The sequence below is a fragment of the Vipera ursinii genome, assembly GCF_947247035.1.
Source record: "Vipera ursinii genome assembly, chromosome: 13".
Taxonomy (NCBI): domain Eukaryota; kingdom Metazoa; phylum Chordata; class Lepidosauria; order Squamata; family Viperidae; genus Vipera; species Vipera ursinii.
The window spans coordinates 19,467,694-19,489,864 of record NC_139526.1 but is presented as its reverse complement, the minus strand read 5'-3'; the positions used below and the strand labels follow the sequence as shown (position 1 = coordinate 19,489,864).

Genomic DNA, 22,171 nt, shown 5'->3' with positions numbered 1-22,171 from the left:
TGCAGATATTTATAAAACAGCTTCACAACTCTTCCAACCGGGTCGGCTGCCCATCTTCCGAAAGGTGTGTGATGTGAGCCCACAGATCCTCAAAAGTAGCGCCCGTGCGAGGTGGAGGCTGCTGCCGATTCTCTGGATCCCTCGATTTTCCCTGCAGGGTCTGTCTCAGACTTTGGCTGATCAAGAGAACTTGCTCATCACTGCCAAGCTTGAATGGTTGGATACCGTAGGACCCGAACTCAGCCCAGTGGGGCCCGCTGCCTGACAACATCTGGCTTGGCTTGTGGGACACAAAGAGAAACCAGGTTCACACATGGGGCAGTCAGGCATTTGCACCCCTCTAGGATAATCCCTACCAGCTGTGCACCACCTTTCTTTGTGAAGGGTGGGCAAGAGGCAAGCTGCCCACTGGGCAAAGTCTGATGTCCTGTAAAAGCTGAGTGGCTGCTCCCCTGACAGAGCCCAAAGCTTGGGAGGGGCACGAGTTGCACAGCTGGAGGGCAAGGGGCCCTGAGTGGGTCTTGGCCACAGAGCAGTAAGTGGGCCGCCCGGCCTCCCACCTCCTGCCTCCCCCTCCTTTCCTGCTTGGGAAGGTGGCCTCGTGAGCGTCCCTCAGCTTGGCCTTTCCTGCCTGCCTTGGGCTCCATATTTAGGCTGCTGCTGTCATGCTGCACATCTGCAGAGGCATGTTTGCATCTGGAATGTGGACAGGAATTGCTGGAGGATCCTGGTGTTCCCTATTTGGGATGTCTGAGAAGCCTGGGCCAGACAGCATGCGGGGCTGGAGCTGCACAGGGAGGGAGGGAAGGGCCTGAGATGTTAGGGGGCTCGGGGAAGGTCAACCTCCTCCAGTGGGACCTCTTGCCTCCTCCTCCTCTGCTGGGCCGAGGGGACCCACTCCGCCCCTTCTCCCCAGTGCCCCTGGGCTTTTTAAGAGCTGCTTTTTGCCATTTAAGGACAGGGAGGCATTGGGGAGATTTGCAGAGCTTCCCAGGAAGGGAGCACCAGGCAGGGTTTCTGCAGAAACAGCCGGGCATCAGCTGGGAAAAAGCGAGCCCTTCCATTCCCCAGAGACGGGACAGCCCAAAACAGCCCAAGGTCCCCAAATGTTACATAAACAGGCCAGGGACACCACACAGCGCCTTCCTCCTTGGGAACGGCCACCCCCAGAGAGAGGGGCCTCTGGCTTGAGCTCTGCATCAAAGCCGGGGCCAGATAAGAGCTGCTGATGGCTGGGGAGAAATGGGGGAGCTGCCTCTTATCTGCCCCCCCCCCTCACGCATGTCCCCTTTGCTAGCCCTCCAGCGCATGAGAAATCCGGAAGAGCTAAGCAGTTGCTCATATCTCTGGAGCAGATGAAAGAAAGCTCCATTTTGGGAAATAGTGTTGCAATGGGAAGGGAGATAATTTCTGAGCCACCCCATAATGCCATGACAAGAATTATTAGGGGAGAAAAGGAGAGGGAGAGAATGCCTCTTAGCTGGGGGTGAACTCTGCCTGCAAAGCCATCGCTTGAGCCCCCTCCCTCTCCTCACCCCCCTTGCACAAGTCTTCATATCTGAGCCCCGGAGATTCTGCTGGGGGGGGGAGGAATCTGTGGCCCCTCCCCTGAGCCCATCATCTCTATATAGAGGGGCCAGACCGCATCAGGCTCGGTCTGCCCAGCTGCTAGCAAGCACCCATCCGGACGCGCCTGCATCCTTGGCTTTCCTCCTGGACTTCTGTAAGTACCCTGGCTGGCCGAGGACCCTCCTGCCAAGAGCTGCCCCCCTGCAGGCTAATTGCCCCTCTTGGGGAAGGCAGTGAAGCAGGCGCTCCCCCCTGGGGCACAGGCGAGCTGGTGGCAGCTTCTAAGCACTGCCTGGGTAACCTCAGGCTGGGAGGGAGGGCTTGGAACAGCCTTGCTGGGATGGCCGCCTGAGCACCCAGGAGGCAGAGGCCTGGGGAGAGGGGCCAGTGCAGGAGCTGTGCATCGCAGCGTTTGAGGTGGAGGGGACCCCAAGGATCAGCTAGTCCAACTTTCTGCAGGAGCACCTATTCCACTCCCCTGGGAAGTGGGTCGTCTTAGTAATTCCGGAGATGGATACCCCCATAGGTGGACCCCTTCTGCTGCAGTTTGGATCTCACTGCCAGAAAGCATGGAAATGAGGTGAAAAGGCAAAGCAGAGCTAAAACCTCTAAGAAGCCGATGCCGCTTTCAGCACCAGAATAAATTTGCCCTGAAGACAATCCCAAATAGGACCGATCCACTGATGAAAAGACCCAAGATCATTTCTTTCAAACGTTTTTTTATTGCTGGTATATACTATAACAGACTCACTTTTAAGGCATCTTTTCAACTTGCCTCCGTGAATTCCTGAATGTGATTACTTGCTGGCACTTAAAATACTTTTTCTGGCCTCCCTGCGGTCGGTCGCTGTTCCCCCCAAGAACCTCAGGGTCCATCCTGGGGCGGAAGAGCCGGGCCAGCTGCTCACCCGCTCAGGGCTGAGAAGTTTGGGGCCACTTGCGGCAACATCCTGATTTTAAAAAGAAGCGAGGGGAGCTGGCTTGGTGCTGCCTCAATAGCTTTGTTACCCAGCTTGGCCTTATATTCTCCTGGAAAAGACACGGATGCCTTAAGAGGAGACTCGGCTGCTGTGAGTAAAGGGAGAAATCAGCAGAGGGCAACACACGCGCCTTCTTTCGGTCCCCAGCCCCGAGGTTCAGTGCCTGCTGTAAACCACTCAAAACAAGGGTCTTCTTACCGGCAAACCTGGATGTCAGCTGAGCTCAGCGCTGAGAACCAGCAGTAGCCCTGCAGGCTTTTGAACCAAAATCTGTCCTCTTTGCACGTTCCATATTTAGAAGTTCCCTAAATCATTTGTTTTGACAGCCCCTCCTTGACTGTGTCCCCGTCTCTTTTTCCTGTGAAACAAAGAGAGCCTCCCATGCAGGTGAAAGGAGAAAGTCTCTCTCAAGGAGCCCAGGGGAGGCTGCCCGCCAAGGCAGGCTTTGTAGGAGGGTCTCGATTGCAGGCTGCTAAATTCCCACCCTAGAAGCCGCAGGCAGCCTTCAGCCCAGAGGTGGCTGGTGCGGACAGCTCCTGCCGGCCTCTCTCCTCTGCAGGGATTGTGGTGGATCTGGCCTTCCTCGCAGAGCCGTTGGATGTAAATGGCAACTTCTTTTAATTATTGTCTTTGGAAAGGATTCTGTTATGCCCTAAAAGGTATTTGTTTTGAACTTGTTATCATTAGGGTATTTTTTTCTGCCTCCCTTTTTTTTTTGGCTGGATCTGCTCATAATGAGAAGAACGTGGCCATATATGGTAGCCTGCCTGCATTTGTGCAAGCAGAGAGCTTTGCAAACGGCCAGCCTCTCTGCCTTCGGAGGCTTGGATCCTTTTGAAGCTCTACACGAGGTCAAGGGAGCTCTTCTGCCTTCTCCCCAAAGCGCCCCTTTATTCTGTAAATGAGAGGAAGCTAAGGATTTTTTTTAAAAAAGCAAATGAGCAGAGAGTCCCAGGTGAATGAAACGGCGCTTGGAACCGGTCCTTTCTGCCCCTTAAAGATTCTGGGAAGTTTTCAAACATCTGCACTCTGGCTTAAAAGGGGAAGGATTGGGAAATGGAGCAGAAAGCCCCAAACCTCTCTGCTTTCATCGTGTTGATGAATTCCTGTCTCTTGAGCTTAGCAGCCCATCGGCAGATGCAGGCAACAGTATTTATATTGTCTGCAAATGTTTAGATCCTGCCTTCCACTCGGCAGTGCGGGACCTCCAAAGCAGCTGAGAAATGCCAATTCCAAACACAGCAATAAAAAACAATATAACTCAACTGATGCTGTCAAAACAACCTCAGTGAGGAAAATGCTTCATCAGCTCAGCAAAAGAGGAGGCAATGTGTGGAGACAAGGCCTGAGGCATGCCAAAGCTGGGCCAACCCCGAGAAGGCCACGTTTGCAGTTCTGCTGGACATTGGTGGCTGAGCAGGGCCTTCTCCGTGGACTCAGCTGACCTGTGATTATGTCCTAAAATATCTTGACCAAAGGCCAGCCAGTCTTGTCAAACAAGTGACAAGAGTTTGTAGCCCTAATCCATTGGTAGCGCAGGGAAAAAGAGGCCCTCTGTGCAATCTGTGAAAAGTTTCCAGGCTGTTTTCCTGGAGAAAAGTTTGAGTTGCCACCAGCCACCAGCAAATAGGCCAGGGAGGCTTGTTTGGGTGAGAAGCCAGCAGTGGGACTGCTGAGGCAGCAAATCTTTGACTCCAGATGCTGGGAGCTGGCAGAAGGCGGTCTGTTTTTTCTTGTTTAGCCAGGAATAAATTAATTAAAGTTTCTCTTGAAAAGATGAGATATTGATCATTACCTGATGCCTATCCTGGACTTCATTGTTAAAAGGTGTCCTGAAGGTATTTTTCACTGCAAAAAGTGTGAACTTTAATATAGCTTGATGTAAGAATTAAAACAAAATCCCAAAGGTAGTGATGCTTTTTGTAAGTGGTGGGTCTGCTTGGAAGGCCCCCTCCCCTAACTGCCGGGAGGCTTGTCTTGTCCAATCAGCAGCAATTCTTGCAACCATCCTGTTTATCAAAGCAGTATCCTGATCTCTCTGCCAGATGTCCCTCCCCCCCCAACTCTTTTATCCCAGGGTTTGCTTAAAACGTGGCCCTGGGTGATGGCTGGCTGAGTCCTGCATCCTTGTGGAAGGAGTAGCTTTAGAAACAGGGCTATGTGTGGCCTTCTTTGGTGCCAGCTTTCTGTTGATGGCTTAATGTGATGCACAAACTGTAAGCTGTATGTTATTCTGCCAGCCGTGGTTCAAAAGGGCGACAAGTGAGCGCACAGCCTTCATTCCAATCCAAAGGGAGATATTGTGCCAACTCAGGGCTTCATGGGCAACAGAGTGGCACTCAAGTAACTGGTGTTCTCTCCCCCCAGGTGCCCTTTGAGCCAAAATGGCACAGAAGAGCCAACTAAGCGACGATGAGAAATTCCTCTTTGTGGACAAGAACCTCCTCAGCAGCACGGTGGCCCAGGCCGACTGGTCAGCCAAGAAGCTGGTCTGGGTCCCTTCGGAGAAGCATGGCTTCGAAGCCGCAAGCATCAAGGACGAGAAGGGGGACGAGGTGCTGGTGGAGCTGGCTGAGAATGGGAAGAAAGCGACTTTCAGCAAGGACGACATCCAGAAGATGAACCCGCCCAAGTTCTCCAAGGTGGAGGACATGGCCGAGCTCACCTGCCTCAATGAAGCCTCCGTGCTGCACAACCTCCGGGAGAGATACTTCTCAGGCCTCATTTATGTGAGTCTCCCGGCTGGAGAAGCCAGAGATTTGGCTCTGGGCTGCTAGGTGCAGATTGGGGAAGCACACCCGGCTGAGCCTTCTCTTGTTAACAATTCGCCTGCACTGATTTCCACCCCCAGCCCCCCCCCAGCCCCTTTCGAGGTGTTGTGGCTGAAGGCAGGGGAAGGGAGAGGGCGGAAGGGCTGTGTGAGATTGTGCAGGGAGAGAAAGGTTTATGTCCTTGTAAATCTGTGAGCCACAAACACATATCCACAAGTGGGACATCGTAAAAGCTCCTTCCCCACATTTATGGTCCTTGGGCAGGCCTTGCCAGGAAGTCTGTTCTTCCCACTCATCGTGACGATGGGTGAGGCTCCGGGAGTTCCCTGGCAGAGTTTCGAAAGGCAGCCCTGGGCAAGAGGCTGAATGCAGGGCTGCCCGTTGGCAGAGGCAGACCGAGGGAGCCAAGATGGCAAAGAGGAGAAAGTGCCCCCCCAACCGTGGCAAGTCCTCAGGGCTTCTCCTTCACCTGTGACCCCAAATAGGGAGGCCCTCTGCCTGGCCGGACTCCCTGGGAAGCTTCCCATGAGCTCCCCCAGGTGCCCAAAGGCACCCCACGATCCAGCCAGCAGTTCCCTGCTGGAAAGCCCGGCTCAGCCCCCGCAAGAGGCCCATTGCCGGAGCAGCCGGGACCCTGACTTCCCTGGGCCGGCTGAGCGACACTCTGGGCACCACCTGGGGTGAAACCTTTTGGACCTTTCCTAACATGGCCAAGAAGAGGAGATATCAGGCTGCAGATTTCGCCTCCAAGCCTGGCTGGATTGGAAGGGCAGCCCGGATGCATCTTTGCAATTGTGGACTTGGGAGCTTTAATAACAAATGGGGGGGGGGGTTGGGGGGGAGGAACAGGCAGCCGAAAACACCCTTACAGATGCTGCTTCGGATGCCTTGGCCCCAGATCTTGAGCAGAGGCATCGGGGGAGGGGACGACTGACACCACCCTTGAAAATGGGGTGTTAGTGTGCAAAGGGCCGGACGGATCCAGAAGCACCCCACTTTCCCAGCCCTTCTCTTTCTGAACGTTCCCATCTAGAGGGAACTTTGAATCTGAGGCATTCCCCTCTTTCTCCTATGAGGCCAGTGAATAGGAGGGGTACGAGGTGGGGGGGCTGCAGAGAAGGTGCCCAAGACTTGAGCAGGTCGGGGAGGGGTTTCTAGCTATGGCTATCAAGGCTGTGATGGAGCCTCCCTGTTCAGAAGCAGTCCATCCCTGGATGCCAGACCCTGGGAAGGAGAGCTCCCTCTGACATGTCGGCTTCCTTCCTCCCCCAGTCAAGTGCCAGAGTTCCCTGCAAAGAGACAGCCTCCTCCCAAGGTTTCAGGCGCCAGAGATACGGTGGTCCCAGGCGAGGAGGCCAAGTCTGACTGGTTGGGGGGGGGATTTCCTTGCAGACGTACTCAGGGCTCTTCTGTGTGGTCGTCAACCCCTACAAGCAGCTGCCCATCTACTCGGAGAAGATCGTGGACATGTACAAGGGGAAGAAGCGCCACGAGATGCCGCCCCACATCTACGCCATTGCTGATACCGCCTACCGCAGCATGTTGCAGGGTAAGGCTGCATGCCCTTCCAATGGGCACTGGCCGACTGTTTCTGCCACCCGGGGGCTCCGTCTGGCTGGTGGCCCTTCTTGGGTCCTCCATCACGGAGCAGGGATGCCAGAGCATTCCGCGCGGGCCTTTGGCACCGGCGTTTGCCATCCTCCACCAGCTTGTGACTCAAAAAGGAAAAGCTCTCCTTCCACCCACCCGTGCCAGGGCATGTGGCCAGAGAGAAATCCAGAGCATAGTTTGGCAAATAGGGGCAGGGAGAAGGAAGGGCAGGCAGGAAGGAAGGGGCTGCCACGCCATCCTTCGCCAGGGAGATGGAATTTCTTCTCCTGGAACCTTTGCCCCAATCAAACATTCTGCTACTGGCTCGAGTGGCACGCTTGTGCCAATGCTTTGACTTATGCAGCGGGTTGCCTGGAATTGGACCCCTAAATCACCTCCGTCCTTTGCAAAAGGGCTTCTGGCTGGCTGGACAGGAGTTAGACTCGTGGGTGGCTTTGTGGTGGAGGCTGCTGTGTGACACAGAGAGGATGCGGCCATCGCACAATGGCTTGTGGTTTCTGTCCTAACCAGCCGGTGAGCCACACGGAGAGCGGGGCTGGAGGGCCCCTGTCCCTGGGCAGAAGCGATAGCTGGCATCTGTGGTTTCCCCTTCCGGGTGCTCCTTCTGACAAGCGCAGCTCCCTGTTGGGCATCGTGGCTGGAGACCATGTCGGCTCTGGCAGGCCCAGATCATTTAGCAGCACCTTTGCTGGCTGATGTGAAGAGATGCATGGAGTAATCTAGTACTTAAGTCCACTGGCAGGAGAAGAGCTTGGCTCTGCAGGGAAAGCTTCTGTGGGGGAGGGTACGGGTGCCTTATATCATTCTAAAGTGTCAAAGGACCAAGGTGCTTTTGTTGAGACTTGCCACGTTTGTGAGCTCAGGAACAGCTCCCTTCAGATCTGTGGTGGGCTGTGGTGGGAGGTCCAAATGCTCCGAATTACTTTGTCCTGGCTTCCAGTCTAAGGTCAGAAGGGTCTCCATCAACGCTTTTGCCCAAAGTCTGACCTGTTTGTCCGGGGAGCGTCAGAGAGCTCTTTCTGCCAGACCTCCCATTAGAGGAGCAGCATGGGGAGAGGCCTCCGCTCTTGGGGGGGGCTTCTGGTGTGGATGGGGAGCGAAGGAATCATCGGGAGGGTTCCTACCAGGCACCGCTGCCTTGTTGGGGCTTGTGAGAATCTGCTGCAGGTTAGTCTGCTTTGCAGCACTGCCAGAGTCTTCCGTTAGAGCTCCCTGCCTGATCAGATGCCAAAAGGGCAGCCAACCTATAAGTTAAGATCCTTTACCAGCCAATGCGTGCTTTGCTCAAGCAGGTCCAGAAAATGTCTTCCTGCTGATTTACCAGCAAATAATACTGTTCGGCTCCCGCCCCATTTGTCGGTTCTCCACTTATGGGCTTCCAGTTGCTGCTATAAATCAATTGCATTGATTAAAAGTTTATCTTTGGAAATAACAGGGAGAGAGAGGAAGGAAGGAGAGTATGGTACGGAGAGCTGGTGGTTCCTGGCAGCCTCGGGCAGGCTAAAGAGCCGTTGAGGAACCTTTGCCTGACTCAGCCATAGGGCAGCTCCAGGAGCCGAGGCAAAGGAAGGGGGTCAGTTGCCCATCACAGCTGAGTGGCCTCTCTGGCTTTTCTGCAGCTCCCTCTCCTTCCCCCCCCCCTCGGCTCCTCTCCAGACCCACCTGGGGAGGGAGGAGCCCTGGGGCCACTAGCTGGCCATCCGAGCCGAGGAAGCTGCCGAGGCTCCTTCCCAGCTTCTCCTCGCTCTCCCTTTCTCCTTTTATGGCCAAGCTGCTCTTGGCAGGAAAGCCACAAGCACTGCCGAAGCGGAACAAGCCGCTCTCTGGGATGGGAGCAGAGGCCCCCTCCTCCCGGGGGAAGAAGTGCGGATGGGGGTCTCAGTTCCACAGGCACAGGGGTCGGCCTCTCTTTGCAGGAGGCCCAAGAGGGAGGGAGTGCTAAAGTAGGAACCCCGAATTCCAGTTGCTTCCAGCCTACACGACCTTCAGCTAAGTGAAAGGGAAGCTCCACAAATAAAACTAAAAGATATGTTTCTTGCAGTCACTGACCAGGGGTGTCAAGAATGTCCTAAAATGCTTTGATTGACAATCTGGAAATTAAAAAAGGGGCCCACAGCCTTTTCTGTGGCTTGCCATTGGGATGGATTTGGGGAAAGTTGGAGCAGCAAAAATGTGAATTCCTCTAAGGGTTTGCATGGAAAAAACTGGAATTGCCAAACTGCCTCCTTCCCCTGCACCAGCTGTGTGGTTCTTTCACGGTGGCAGATCAGTTGGAAGTCCTGGGCTTCCTGCTCCAATTTCACCTCTGGCTTTTGGGCTGTAGCGTCTCCCATGGATGCTCCGCTTAGGCGCACTGGTGTTCCAGGAGGCGGCTGAGGCTAGGAAGTAGAGACACCGATGCCTTCCTGTCCCGGGGCTGCTCTGCTGCCTTCCTCGGCCTTTGCCAGCTGCCTCCAATGCCACCTTTTCTCTGGCTTTTCCCCTGCGGACTTTGGAGCCCCTGAAGCTCTGCCTGGAATGCACCTCAGTGGCCCACAGAGGACAGCTTGGGACTCTTTGTCGGGATCTCATCTGTAAACAGAACTGTTTGCATCTCCAGTCCCATTTCCTCAATTCTTTCCCTCTGGACATAAAAGCAGGAGACTGCCCACCCAGTCTGGAAAATGGGATAAAAATAAATACAGCGGTGATGGGTCATGGGGACGAGGGGCGCCAGTCCTGGTCTGTCTGTGCCAGATGGGAAGAGTCTCCCACTGCCTGGCACGCCGAGTGTCCCAGTTCATCCCCAGCGCTGCCAATGTCGAAAAGGAGCGGGCGCCTGGTGGTGGACGGTGCCCTCCCAGGGCGAGACAAAGCTGGGCTCCGGGGGCCGGGATCTCATGGCTTTCTCTTCTGTCCACAGACCGGGAGGATCAGTCCATCCTCTGCACGTAAGTAGAGCCAGAAGAGTCGGCATGCTCCCTGGTCGGCCCCTGCAGCTCCATTTCTCGTGGCCTTTTAAGGACTTCTAAGCACGCCCTGGGCATCCTGCTGATGAGTTGGAGGTTGCCCAGCTGGCAGGGGGGATGGATGGTGTGCAGGGCGGGGGCCATTCTAAGTTGGGTAAGGACTGCTTTAGATCCCATCACAGCAGCCCCCCCCACCTGCTGTGGAGAACAACTGGGCAGCCTCCAGGTGCTGTCCTCATGGCAATGCCAGCAGGCCAAGGCAACCTTCCCTCGCCCAGCCCCAGCCCAGCCCTGCTCTCCATCCGATCCCTTCTCCCCAGAGTGAAACACCTTGGGAGACAAAGCCCCTTTGTTTTCGGGAACATCTGCACTGGGCTTAGGTAACAGCTGGCCTTGGAAGGGGCAGATCTGATACAGCAGCTCCTGCCCAGGTGCGACGAAAGCTCCCAGGAGCCTGTGATGGCAGGGAGTGATGGGGGCTGTAGTCCAGCACATCCAGGAGAGGCATGCTTGGAAAGATGGTGGCTTGTTCCTGCCATTGGGGAAAAGAAATGCAACAGGAGGAGGATGGACAGAAAAGTTCAAAGGATTTTGGATGGGGGTATGAAAGCCCAAAGGCCAGCTCTTCTTTTCCCAAGAGTGTGCAGGGAGGGCTGGGTTGGAATTTTGGGGAAATCTTTCTCCATCATTGGCCTCCCACTGACGTGTTTGTTCTGGAGCTCTTCCCGGAACACTTAATTTTTATCTATACAAATCACGGCCCTCTTTGGGCTTCTGAGCAGGGAAGCACAGCCGGGGATCGGCCTCCTGCAGCCAAAGGGGCCCTTCGCAGATGCTGGTCCAGCTCCACCCAGAGCCCAGGAGAAGCATCTGCCCTCTGGCCTTGGCAGGGAAGGGAAGCTCACCCCATCCTTTGAAGGGGCTGAGAAAGACCGGCTGGCACAGACCGACAGCCCATCAACCCAGCCTCAGGACCCAAGTGCCGAGTGGCAGAGTGAAGGACTTCCTCTGGCCCCGTGAGCTTCCTGCAAAGCTCAGGATGCTCTAGGTTGGGCTGGGGGACAAAGGGCAGTCTTGGAGGGCCCCCACTCCACGCACAAGCGGATCTGCAACACTTGCACACAAAGCAAAGCTCCTCAAAATCTCCACTGCTGCCTGAGCATCTTCGGCAGGGGGGGGGGAGAATCAGAGGGGGGTCATCTGGAAGAACAAGGAGTCCCACAGGAAGCAGCCCCAGGCCTTTTAAGGCTTCCCTCCACCTGGGCCTGTCCTGACTCACCCCATCCATCATGGGGGAGAAAAGGCGCCTCCAAATTAGGAAGAAGAATCGGCAAGGCGGTGTGAGTGGGAGGCCTCGGCTGCTTAGCCAAACCTCTCCTGGAGGTCCCTCCCCCCCCAGCCTTAGCAAGGGGCTGGATCCTCCACCCAGGAGCTCCTCTGGCCCTCAGGCCAAGCCAGCCCCTTCCTTGACCTGAGCCACTCGGCCTTCCTCAACTGGAGACTTGATGTTTCCGTTACCGACTCATAACTTGCCCCCTCAAAAGATCCCAAAGCATTCTCTTAAGACCGATGCGCTCCACTTCCAGAATGGCGCCACGGAAGGCAGAGAGGGAGAGGTGTCAGCCTCTTTGGGGGCCTCTCTGTTCCTGCCCAGAGTGCCAGGCGTAGGTGGGCAGCCAGAAGAGGGACGAGCCCCCCAGCTTCAGTCCTTCTGCCGCCATTCTGGTCCACATGGAGCATAATGAGGGGCTGGCAAGGGGCATCTCGGGTGGCGGCTTCGTGCAGGGAGTCCTTCCCTCCTTGGGAGAGTTTTCCGCTGGGCAGGGGTGTCAGGCTGCCGACCACCCGGTGAGCTAAAAGTGCCCACTAGCCCCTCCAGGGAGGGCTGACCAAGGCTCCCCTAACGGGCAAGGTGGGAACATGCGTGGGGGCACCTGAGTGGCCAGCAGCCCCCTGGGAGACGTGAGCGGAAGGCCACCTCAGCGGCCGGCCTCCTTGGGAGAGCAGAGGGCCCCGGGGGATTCCCGAAGTGGCCGGGCGGCTGAGAGGAGCTGCGCTTCGGTTGCAGCCTAAGGGCCCCTGAAGCTCCCTTGCTTTCCCCTCCCTCCCACAGCTTTCGGGTGAGGAGGGGGTTGGCTCCACAGGAGCCCCCACTGCTTTGTGAAGGGCAGGGGGCCTAACAGTCTTTCTCCTCCTCCTTCCCCCCCAGGGGAGAATCGGGCGCAGGCAAGACAGAAAACACCAAGAAAGTGATTCAGTATTTGGCCGTGGTCGCCTCCTCACATAAGGGTAAAAAAGACACCAGCATCACGGTGAGCAGCCCGACACCCCCTCGTCAGACTAGGGGGGGGCAATGGGTGAGGGGGGGCTCCTTTCTCTGGGGACACAATCTGGCACCTTTTCAGAGCAATTGTCAGCAACAGCAGGAAGAAGATGACAACTGGGGGGGGGAAGTATTTTTTTTCTGACTTGGTAGATAACACCGCCGGCTTCCCCAACCTAACATCCTCTGCGTGATTTGGACTCAACTCAGACCAAACTGGCTCAGCCACAGGCAGGCAGGAACGATGGGAGTTGTAGTCCATCACTTCTGGAGGCTGCCAGTGGGGCAAGGCATGTCGGATGGTGCCTGCTTAGCCGAAGACAGGCACCGAGGTGCCCATTGCCAGCTCAGTGGACACATTCTGGGAGGGAGCACAGACTCTAGAGCTTGGGACAGATCTACCCCCCCCACCCGTGGGTCCTCTGTTTTTTGCGGAGATGCCTTGCCTAGCTGGAGAGAGAGGTGCCCAGGGCAATAGTGGTGGAAGCACTTTGTAAAAAGAAGCCGTTCCGGGAGGGGACGTGGCCAAGACTGACGCCTGTTTTATGCCATGTTGTTTGACTGCAGCAAGGGCCGAGTTTTGCTTACGTGAGTAACCCGGATTCAGTGTGTGTGTCAAGGCCTGTAGATCTGCATGGTGTTCTTGCACTCCCTCCCCAAAGAGGGTCTCGGGGGCCAGAGCGCCCCACGGCTAACCGGAACCCATCTGGTTGCCCGCCTGGATCCTGCCTGTGCATGCTGTTTCTTGGGAGCAAGCGAGTCCCTCCTCCGGCTGCTCCCAGGCAAACAGGATGGGGACTCTCCACTCCAGGGTTCTTCCTGGAAGAGCATCCTCTAATTTGCACACCAGAATGCTTCATTTTTGGACTGGCCTGTGGGGGGGGGAAAGGGCAGCCCCAGTGGGCTGACCCAGAGAGGGTGCGTGGGTCGGGGGGCTTATGGAAGCCAGTCTTACTCCCCAGATGATCACCGTGTGCCAGTAGAGTGATTTGATCCGGTCTTCTTGGCTTGCCGTGTGCATCTTCCCCCTCGCCTGCCATCCTGCCCCTGGGGTGGGGTGGGGCATTCCTGGGCTTCTGCATGCTGTGCAACTGGCTGAGCCCGCCTGCCTTTTTGCTAGGGAGAGGGTGGAGCCACTGACACTTGTGGGGGTACAGAGGGGGCTACTTGTGGGGGAGAAGCTGGGATGGGGAGTGTAACTAAGTGGGGGGATTCTGTCTTCTTTGGAAGCTCTGTCCAATTTCAGGAACATTTTCCTATCTAGAGTCTGGGGTATCAGGAAGGAACAGCCCTGCTCCCCCCCCGCCCCCATTATGGAGCAGAGACCTTTGGAGGCCAAAGATTCTGGCTATCCAGCATCTTCTACAGCTGATGAAAAGGCTTTTCATGACACTCAACTGCCAAAATTCATCAGCCTCTGTCTTTGCTTTGAGACAGGGGTGGGCAAGCCCCCTCCTCCTCCCAGCTTCAACTTTGATGAGAGGCTAAGAAAAGAGGCCGCTCTTTAGCATGGCTTGGAGGTGTGACTTCATTGGTGTGTACCTGCCTGGGTGTTCCTTTTTCTGCATGCAAAAGTCACCTTATTTTTAAATATAAATCATGCGTTGTCATAGGCAGTATTTAACCGAATTAATAGATGCCGTGTAATCTGCTTCAGGCTGCATTAGAAGGAAGGTTGTGTGCAACCGTTCCTTCAGCCCCCTTGCCTAATTTCTGTTTTCGTTTCCTTGCCAAATGAATGCTTCAGCAGCAATTGCAAAACAAAATACTCTGATTTGCTTTGGCCTAATAAATGTGCTGAAAAAAAGGCAGGGGTTATGGCTGATTGCCTCCGTGGTTGAAGACGATCCAGAATGCGGCAATCAGTTGTCTTGACCAGTTTTACGCAGAAAAAAAAGGACCAAGTCCTACAAAGGGTGCAACCAGAGGCCAAAATGAGCCACAGGGAATCTCCGTGTAGGTAAAATGCGCAAGTGCAGATTGAGAACAATGGCCCTCTTGGTGCATTTTATCCACATGGAGCTGGTTTCTCTGGGGGCAACTTGAATTACACCCCACCCCTTTTCGATTCACTCCTACCTCTGCCTGCCATGGACTGATGGCCAAATCCTTGAATCAATTTTAGGGCGAGTTGGAAAAGCAACTGCTCCAGGCCAACCCCATTCTAGAAGCTTTCGGGAATGCCAAAACTGTGAAGAACGATAACTCCTCCCGATTTGTAAGTTGACAAGTTCTTCAATGGGGAAAGGCAGGAGGGGAAGGGAGGGGGGTGGCTGGCTGAACCACATAAGTGCATGAAAACAGGCAAATGGAGAATAGGAGTTCTTCTTCCCAGGAAAGGAAAGGAAAGGAAAGGAAAGGAAAGGAAAGGAAAGGAAAGGAAAGGAAAGGAAAGGAAAGGAAAGGAAAGGAAAGGAAAGGAAAGGAAAGGAAAGGAAAGGAAAGGGTTGTAAATAGGGAGACTATATGACCCCCCCCTTCCCATATGGACGTCAAAACTTCTTGGAAGCCCCCTGCACTCCACCCAGCTGTGTCGTCTCCTTTCTCCAACAGGGCAAATTCATCCGCATCAACTTTGACGTGACGGGATACATTGTGGGAGCAAATATTGAAACCTGTATCCTTTCTCATGATCCCCCCTCTTTTGCTTCAGGCAGTGGCCTTGTTTCACCTGACCGTGGGTAAGCTAGTGAGTGTTTATTTTAAAAAAAAGGTTTTGCTTGCTGAACCTTCATGGACAGATTTGCTGGAAAAGTCTCGCGCTATTCGGCAGGCCCGAGAGGAAAGGACCTTCCACATCTTTTATTACTTACTTGCCGGGGCCAACGAGCAAATGAAAAGTAAGCCGCCTCTTTCAGGGAAGGTGCCTGAGAGGGAGGGGCGCTTCAGAGCAGCTCCTGGTGGGGGGGGGGATCAGGTCCTCCCTTCCCAAAGGGGGTTGGCACTGAAGCCAAGAGGACATTTCTGCTCTCGGAAAAGGCCAGGGGCCCTTGCAGCAGGAAGCCTTGTGCCCAAAGCCAGAAGCTCTGCTCTCCACATGGGCTCCCCACTGAAGGAGACTCCATTGGGGGGGAGTGGGAATTCCCCCTCAGTCCCTTGGTTAGGAACGGGGCTGCCCCAGTGGACCATTCAGGGCCAGGATGGCCAGGGCGGAGGACAGTTGGGGAGCGAGCGATGTGGCCAAGAGGCCCCAGGAGTTTGGACCCAGAGCCGAGGGGGTCTCACTGAGGTTTTGCTCTCTCCGCCTTGCAGAGGAACTTCTGCTGGAAGGGTTCAGCAACTACACATTCCTCTCCAATGGCTACGTGCCCATTCCTTCTCAGCAGGACAACGAAATGTTCGACGAGACCCTGGAAGCCATGGCTATTATGGGATTCACAGAAGAAGAGCAAATTGGTAAGAGAAGCAAACTTTGCTGGGACCTCTGGCTCTGGGTGTGGATATTTAGAATACAACTGAGGGAGTGGGGGGATGGCACCTCATCATCTCCGATACGGGTCTTTCCAAAAGAAAACCTAGCAGCCTTGGGTGAGGCTGGTGAGGGGTGTCCTCAAATCTGCATTTTTCTGAACCTTGGCACACGGCGAGCCTGTACAGGTGTGCTGTCGACCTGATCCTAGCCCTCTCTGAGCTCAGCAAAACCTCTGGTGGGATAGTTACCGGGAAGAAGGCCTCTGTAATCGAGAGGGAGAATCCACCCACCTCCCCAGAGACGTCCTTTGAATTTCTCTCCTTCCTAACCTCACAGCAATGCTGAAAGTCGTCTCATCGGTTCTCCAGCTTGGCAATATTGTCTTCAAGAAGGAGAGAAACACTGATCAGGCATCCATGCCGGACAACACAGGTAGGTGCCAAGCAGTGGTGGTTGAGTTTTGCCTCGTCAGGGTGAGTTGAGTCCCCAAGGAGTCCAAGTTGCCAGAGCAGCCTGGTCGGCCATGGATGGATGTGGTCATCAGGATGGACTTCATGATGACGTCTCTTGGTTCCAGCTGCCCAGAAGGTTTGCCACCTCACGGGAATCAATGTGACAGATTTCACCAGGTGCATCCTCACCCCACGGATCAAGGTCGGGCGAGATGTCGTTCAGAAGGCACAGACCAAGGAGCAGGTGAGCAGGCCAGCTCAGTTCTCTGGCCTTGAGTCCTGGTGCTTTGCTGCTCTGGACCCCCGAGAAGCTCAGCCCGGCTGCCCTTGCCTCATGGGAGGTTTTTCCCCGTAGGCTGACTTTGCGATAGAGGCCTTGGCCAAAGCAACATACGAACGCCTCTTCCGCTGGATCCTGACCCGGGTGAACAAAGCCCTCGACAAAACCAAGAGGCAAGGCGCGTCCTTCTTGGGCATCCTGGACATTGCTGGCTTTGAAATTTTCGAGGTAGGGCTCGGGGCCGGCCCCAGGCTGCTTCTGGAGGAGCCCTTTCTGGCCGGGAGGCCTGATCTGTTCCCAACTGTCTTTCCAGATCAATTCTTTCGAGCAGCTTTGCATCAACTACACCAACGAGAAGCTCCAGCAGCTCTTCAACCACACCATGTTCATCCTGGAGCAGGAGGAATACCAGCGCGAAGGCATCGAATGGAATTTCATCGACTTTGGGCTGGACCTGCAGCCTTGCATTGAGCTGATTGAAAGACCGGTGAGGGGGCCGGGCTGCCTTGCTGGGGCCCTCGGATGCTGGGGAGCCGGGAGGGGCACCCTCCATCTCTCAGCTTCAAGAAAACGGGGAAGTGGGCAAGAAAAATGTAGTCTTTTGGCAGTGCTGAATTTGGGAGTTAGGGTTTCCTGACTGAGCAGGGGGTTGGACTAGAAGACCTCCAAGTCTAGAAGACTAGAAGACCTCCAAGTCCCTTTCAACTCCGTTATTCTGTTATTTCCCAGGTCAGCAGAAAACCTCAGTTAAAATGCTGATAACCTTCCTTTCAAAAGTTCAGATAGAAGGGGATAGAAGGGGTTGACTCTATTAATGTTGAAGTCAAAGTCAGTCTCCTATTCCATTCCTCAGAGTAGACCCATCTCCACTCGTGTCAGGCCTCTCCCCCTAAAGAAAGTCCCGGTGCTCCACCGTGATGCCGCGGAGCTTTAGAGGGGGCTGCAGCCACTCTCCCCCCAGCAGCCTCAAGCCACTTGCCCTTGCTGTTGCAGAATAACCCGCCTGGCGTCTTGGCCTTGCTGGATGAGGAATGCTGGTTTCCAAAGGCTACCGACACCTCCTTCGTGGAGAAGTTGTCTACCGAGCAAGGCAACCACCCCAAGTTCCTGAAGCAGAAGCAGCTCAAGGACAAAACTGAGTTCTGCATTGTCCACTATGCCGGAAAGGTACCAAACGGCCGGAAATTCCTCTTACTGGTGGCCAGGAACGCTTTCTCTGCAACTCCCGCTGCCTTCCCTTAGGGGTGCCTTGCCTTTCTCTGTGTCAGCTGCTCCGAGCGGCCTTTCTGGCCGCTGCTGGTGACCCCTGTGGCTCTTCTGTTTTTCACCAAGGTGTCCTACAATGCCAGCGCCTGGCTGACCAAAAACATGGACCCTCTCAATGACAATGTGACAGCCTTGCTAAATCAGTCCTCTGAGAAGTTTGTGGCAGATCTCTGGAAAGATGGTAGGGAATAAAATGTGTGCGCCGCATAATCTCGGCTGGGTGGGGATGAGGGCAGCCGGAGCCCAGGTGCTCTGAAGGTACCAAGCGGGCAAGACTGGAGGTTCCTAGAGCTGCTCGGGCCCCCCCTGGGACTCTGTGGGAGAAGCTCTGCTCGGCTGCTCACCCTGCTGGGCAAGGGTTGTTTGAGGCCGGGTGAAGAAGCCCAGGACTGGCCTCACCACCTCCCTTGTGCTGCAGTGGACCGCATCGTGGGCTTGGACCAGATGGCCAAGATGACCGAGAGCTCCCTGCCCAGCGCCTCCAAGACCAAGAAGGGCATGTTCCGGACGGTGGGGCAGCTGTACAAGGAGCAGCTGACGAAGCTCATGACCACCTTGAGGAACACCAACCCAAACTTTGTCCGCTGCATCATCCCGAACCATGAGAAAAGGGTCGGTGCCCCAGCGGGGTTTTCCACCTGACAGATGCTGGGGAGCCCTTCCTTACCTTTATCAGATCCCTCAGCTGCGCTGGACTCTAACTCCCATCATACCCAGCCAGCCACGGGAGTTTGGGTTCAATGCATGTGCAGAAATAGTCTCAGAGATTGGGGGAGGCCAGCACAGGCCTGCCCAATTTGCCTCCCTACTTACAGAGACGTCAGACGTGGCCCTTGGTCTCTTTTGGGGAGATGGCATTTCATTCCAGGTTCTGGAGTCTATTTGTGAAAGAAGATTTACCCAAGGATAGTCTTGTGGGGGTGTTTTAACCCACCTTATGGCTCCAGGAAGCGAAGGGCCCCCTCGGCGTCTCCCCACTCTTTTTCTCTCCTCCTCCCCAGCATGGGGGAAGGTCACCCCCTCCTTCGTTTCTTCCAGGCAGGGAAGCTGGATGCCCACCTGGTGCTGGAGCAGCTGAGGTGCAATGGCGTCCTGGAGGGGATCCGCATTTGCCGCCAGGGCTTCCCAAACAGGATCGTCTTCCAGGAATTCCGGCAGCGGTAAGGGGGGCTTCTGCGAGAGTTAGGCTTGAGGCCCTGGAGCCCATCCAGATGTGCAGGAGCCTGGTGCCCAGCACATGCCAAGGCCTGGGGAGATCAGCCGGGAAAGGAGAACTGGGCAGTACCCGGTGCTTTGGGTGAATGGCCCAGGAGAAAGCCATCCTCCGCGGAGGGTCCGGGGAGGGGAGTCAAAGCACCAATGAGCGCTGAGACAAAGAGGATCCAGGCAGAATGAAGCTACCTGCTAAAATATGCGAGTGAGGGAGAAAGCCAGGAGGAGAGACATCATCTCAGCTTCCCCCAAAGGAACGAGAGAAGCCCCCTTTCGGAGGAGGCTTTGGGGCCATTCTGACTGTTGAAAGCAAGGATAACCCCATGAATTTGGGGCCCCCTCCAAGAGCAGAGTAGATCAGTGGGATCACGGCTGTGTAGGAGAAGGTCCTGTGGTTTGGGGAGGGGGGGATATTTCCAAGTGTTTCTCCAAGACAGGAGCAGGAGGGGAACATGAGAAGAGTGCAAGCTTAAGGTCAAAGTGAACAGAGTGATGGTGCTTTTCCCCCCACAGGTATGAAATCCTGGCTCCTAACGCCATCCCAAAGGGCTTCATGGATGGGAAGCAGGCCTGCATCCTGATGGTGAGCATTTTTCCTCCAGGCTGTCTTCTCTTTGCCTCCCTGTAGCTTTGATCTGCTGTCTTGAGCACAGTTTGGAATTGATTGACACCTGCATGAATTGATTGCATAAGGTCACAAATGCATTGGAAAAAATGTATATCTATCCTTCCTTCCTTCCTTCCTTCCTTCCTTCCTTCCTTCCTTCCTTCCTTCCTTCCTTCCTTCCTTCCTTCCTTCCCCTTCTTCACAATGAAGCTTTTGTGCCTTGAGTAATAGCTTCTTGGCATCAGAGGCCCAAACTCCACCTGTTGGACTTCTGCTGATCAAACAGAGCATGCCCTGCTGGGAAGAAAGTGGGAGAGCCCACCTCCTGCATATTGCATCTCCCCCCACCCCCCCAATAGATCAAAGCCCTGGAACTGGATCCCAACCTGTATAGGATTGGCCAGAGCAAGATCTTCTTCCGGACTGGCGTCCTGGCTCACCTGGAGGAGGAGCGAGACCTCAGGATCACGGACATCATCATCACCTTCCAGGCCCAGTGCCGGGGCTACCTGGCCAGAAAGTAAGGCTCTCCCCAGGAGGGGCCGCGTGCCCAGCGGCGCTTCCAGGTCTCGCTGCCCAGGGGCTCCTCACGGGGACCCAAAGGGGTGAGAGAGGAAGCAGCTGTGGAGGGACGGGTTGCCCCCTGGCCCATCAACGTCCAGAGGGGTGTGATACCCTCATTGCAGCCCCTCAGCCTTGCAGGGGCCTCCCCAGACCTCTGTAGGTGCAAAGGCCCCAGGTTTCCTGCTTCGCTTCTGCAGGGCTTTTGCCAAGAGGCAGCAGCAGCTGACCGCCATGAAGGTCATCCAGAGGAACTGCGCTGCTTACCTGAAGCTGAGAAACTGGCAGTGGTGGAGACTCTTCACCAAAGTAAGTGGCCGGTCCCTGGGGAGAGCGCCCCCTCTGGCCCCTGGAAGCGAGACTGGGTGAGGCAGTGGGCTGCATTCCTCTCCGCTCTCCGATCCTGGCAGGCTGAGCCCCGAAAATGCCAGGCCTGCTTCTGCTGGGCCAGGCAGGCTGAGCCCCAGACTGCAGCCCCGTAAATTCTCGCTTCGCAGGTGAAGCCGCTGCTGCAGGTCACCCGGCAAGAGGAAGAGATGCAGGCCAAGGACGAGGAGCTGAAGATGGTGAAGGAGCGGCAGATCAAAGCCGAGAGCGAGCTGAAGGAGCTGGAGCAGAAGCACAGCCAGGTGGGCCCACCTGCTCCTCCTGGGCCCCCGCAGGCTGGGCCAAGCTAATGGGGCTCTGGGGCTGGCACCCAGCACACCTGGGGATGCAGGTAGAGGATGGAGCCATTTTGCCCCGTGGAGGGGTTTGTTCAGGGTGCCCGGCCCACCCTGGGATGCCAACCGGCCCTGTTGCCTTCTCAACCTGCTGCAGATGTTAGAAACATCTGGAAGCCCAAAGGTGGGACACTGGAGCTCCGGTGGGAAATGCAGGCGTGGCTTTCTCAGCCCATCGGAGTCCACCTGGGGCGCTGGCCAAGCCTTCGGTGCCCCTGGCTGAACGCCCTCCTCTCCCTCTGGGACAGCTGAGCGAAGAGAAGAGCCTGCTTCAGGAGCAGCTGCAGGCCGAGACGGAGCTCTACGCCGAGGCTGAGGAGATGCGGATCCGCCTGGTGGCCAAGAGGCAGGAGCTGGAGGAGATCCTGCACGAGATGGAGGCCCGGATCGAGGAGGAGGAGGAGCGCGGGCAGCAGCTGCAGACCGAGAAGAAGAAGCTGCAGCAGCAGATGCTGGTACCTGGGCAGGGTGGGCAGCCCCACGTCAGGCCCGCGAAGCCGGAGAGCTTTGCCCCTGGCCTCCCCCGCGGCCTCTTCCAGCTCTGCTTCAGAGGAAGATGGCTCTCCCAGAGGCAGAATCTGGGTCCCTCAAGCCCCGTCAGAGGGCCAGGCTGGTGGGCTGGCAGGACAGCCAGGGAAAAACCCCTGTAATTAATGCTGCCACACTCTCATGTCGGGTTCCCCTCTGTGAGGACTAGTGCCTTGTAGGGAGTGAAGGAGCCTCGACTGCCTGCCCTGCAACCAGCCTTTAAGGCTGAGTCGGGGACCCCAGAGAAATTCAGCTGGGGAGCCCAAACAGCGAGCACCTCCCAAGGAGAAGCCAAAGGTGGCTTTAGGCCCAGGAGCGGTTAGCGGCCATTCGTCCCGCCCTGCTCACGTCTCCATCTCGCCACCCTTGTGACCCCCACAGGACTTGGAGGACCAGCTGGAGGAGGAGGAAGCAGCGAGGCAGAAGCTGCAGCTGGAGAAGGTCACTGCGGAAGGGAAGATCAAGAAGATGGAGGACGAGATCTTGGTCATGGAAGACCAGAACAACAAGCTCTCCAAGGTCGGTGGCAGCTCTCACACGTCCCCTTGGCCTCCAAGGCCAGGGAAAACGGGAGACTGGCCCCTCCCAGCCCCCCCCAGTGCAGGCAGCCCAGGGAGTGGCGGGGGGGGGCAGCCAGTCCTGCGGTTGCTCCCAGAGTCAGCATTCCCAGGGAGCTATTTTGCCTCCGATGGGTTGGCCGTCCCGCCTTGTCGGGACGCGTCCAGAAGACAGGCGCGACTTCGGTCTTGAGCTGGGTGTCCCTTCACCGGCTGACCATGCCCTGCGGGCACCCCTGCCCAAGGGCCGCCGCCTCCCGCTTCAGGCTCCAGGGCAGCCGGTGCGATGGCCCCTTTCCTCCACCCCCCAGGAAAGGAAACTCCTGGAGGAAAGAGTCAGCGATTTGACGACAAACCTGGCGGAGGAGGAGG

At 56.0% G+C, this 22,171-nt stretch overlaps 1 protein-coding gene across 1 annotated transcript in view; it reads left to right on the top strand.

Moving 5' to 3' along the window:
• Positions 1-1,536: 1,536 nt before the first annotated feature.
• LOC310646202 (myosin-11) overlaps positions 1,537-22,171 on the top strand; it is a 29,172-nt gene continuing 8,537 nt past the window's right edge. The window contains exons 1-24 of the mRNA XM_083372462.1: positions 1,537-1,723; positions 4,917-5,278; positions 6,713-6,869; positions 9,834-9,861; positions 12,089-12,191; positions 14,328-14,420; positions 14,756-14,819; positions 14,944-15,042; positions 15,455-15,598; positions 15,951-16,046; positions 16,192-16,310; positions 16,422-16,574; positions 16,660-16,833; positions 17,340-17,513; positions 17,679-17,793; positions 18,031-18,224; positions 18,651-18,772; positions 19,338-19,407; positions 19,791-19,951; positions 20,193-20,301; positions 20,490-20,621; positions 20,963-21,169; positions 21,624-21,761; positions 22,111-22,171. Coding sequence (XP_083228588.1) covers positions 4,934-5,278; positions 6,713-6,869; positions 9,834-9,861; positions 12,089-12,191; positions 14,328-14,420; positions 14,756-14,819; positions 14,944-15,042; positions 15,455-15,598; positions 15,951-16,046; positions 16,192-16,310; positions 16,422-16,574; positions 16,660-16,833; positions 17,340-17,513; positions 17,679-17,793; positions 18,031-18,224; positions 18,651-18,772; positions 19,338-19,407; positions 19,791-19,951; positions 20,193-20,301; positions 20,490-20,621; positions 20,963-21,169; positions 21,624-21,761; positions 22,111-22,171 — 3,058 coding nt within the window. The 5' untranslated portion in view covers positions 1,537-1,723; positions 4,917-4,933. The remainder of the gene's footprint in view (positions 1,724-4,916; positions 5,279-6,712; positions 6,870-9,833; positions 9,862-12,088; positions 12,192-14,327; positions 14,421-14,755; positions 14,820-14,943; positions 15,043-15,454; positions 15,599-15,950; positions 16,047-16,191; positions 16,311-16,421; positions 16,575-16,659; positions 16,834-17,339; positions 17,514-17,678; positions 17,794-18,030; positions 18,225-18,650; positions 18,773-19,337; positions 19,408-19,790; positions 19,952-20,192; positions 20,302-20,489; positions 20,622-20,962; positions 21,170-21,623; positions 21,762-22,110) is intronic.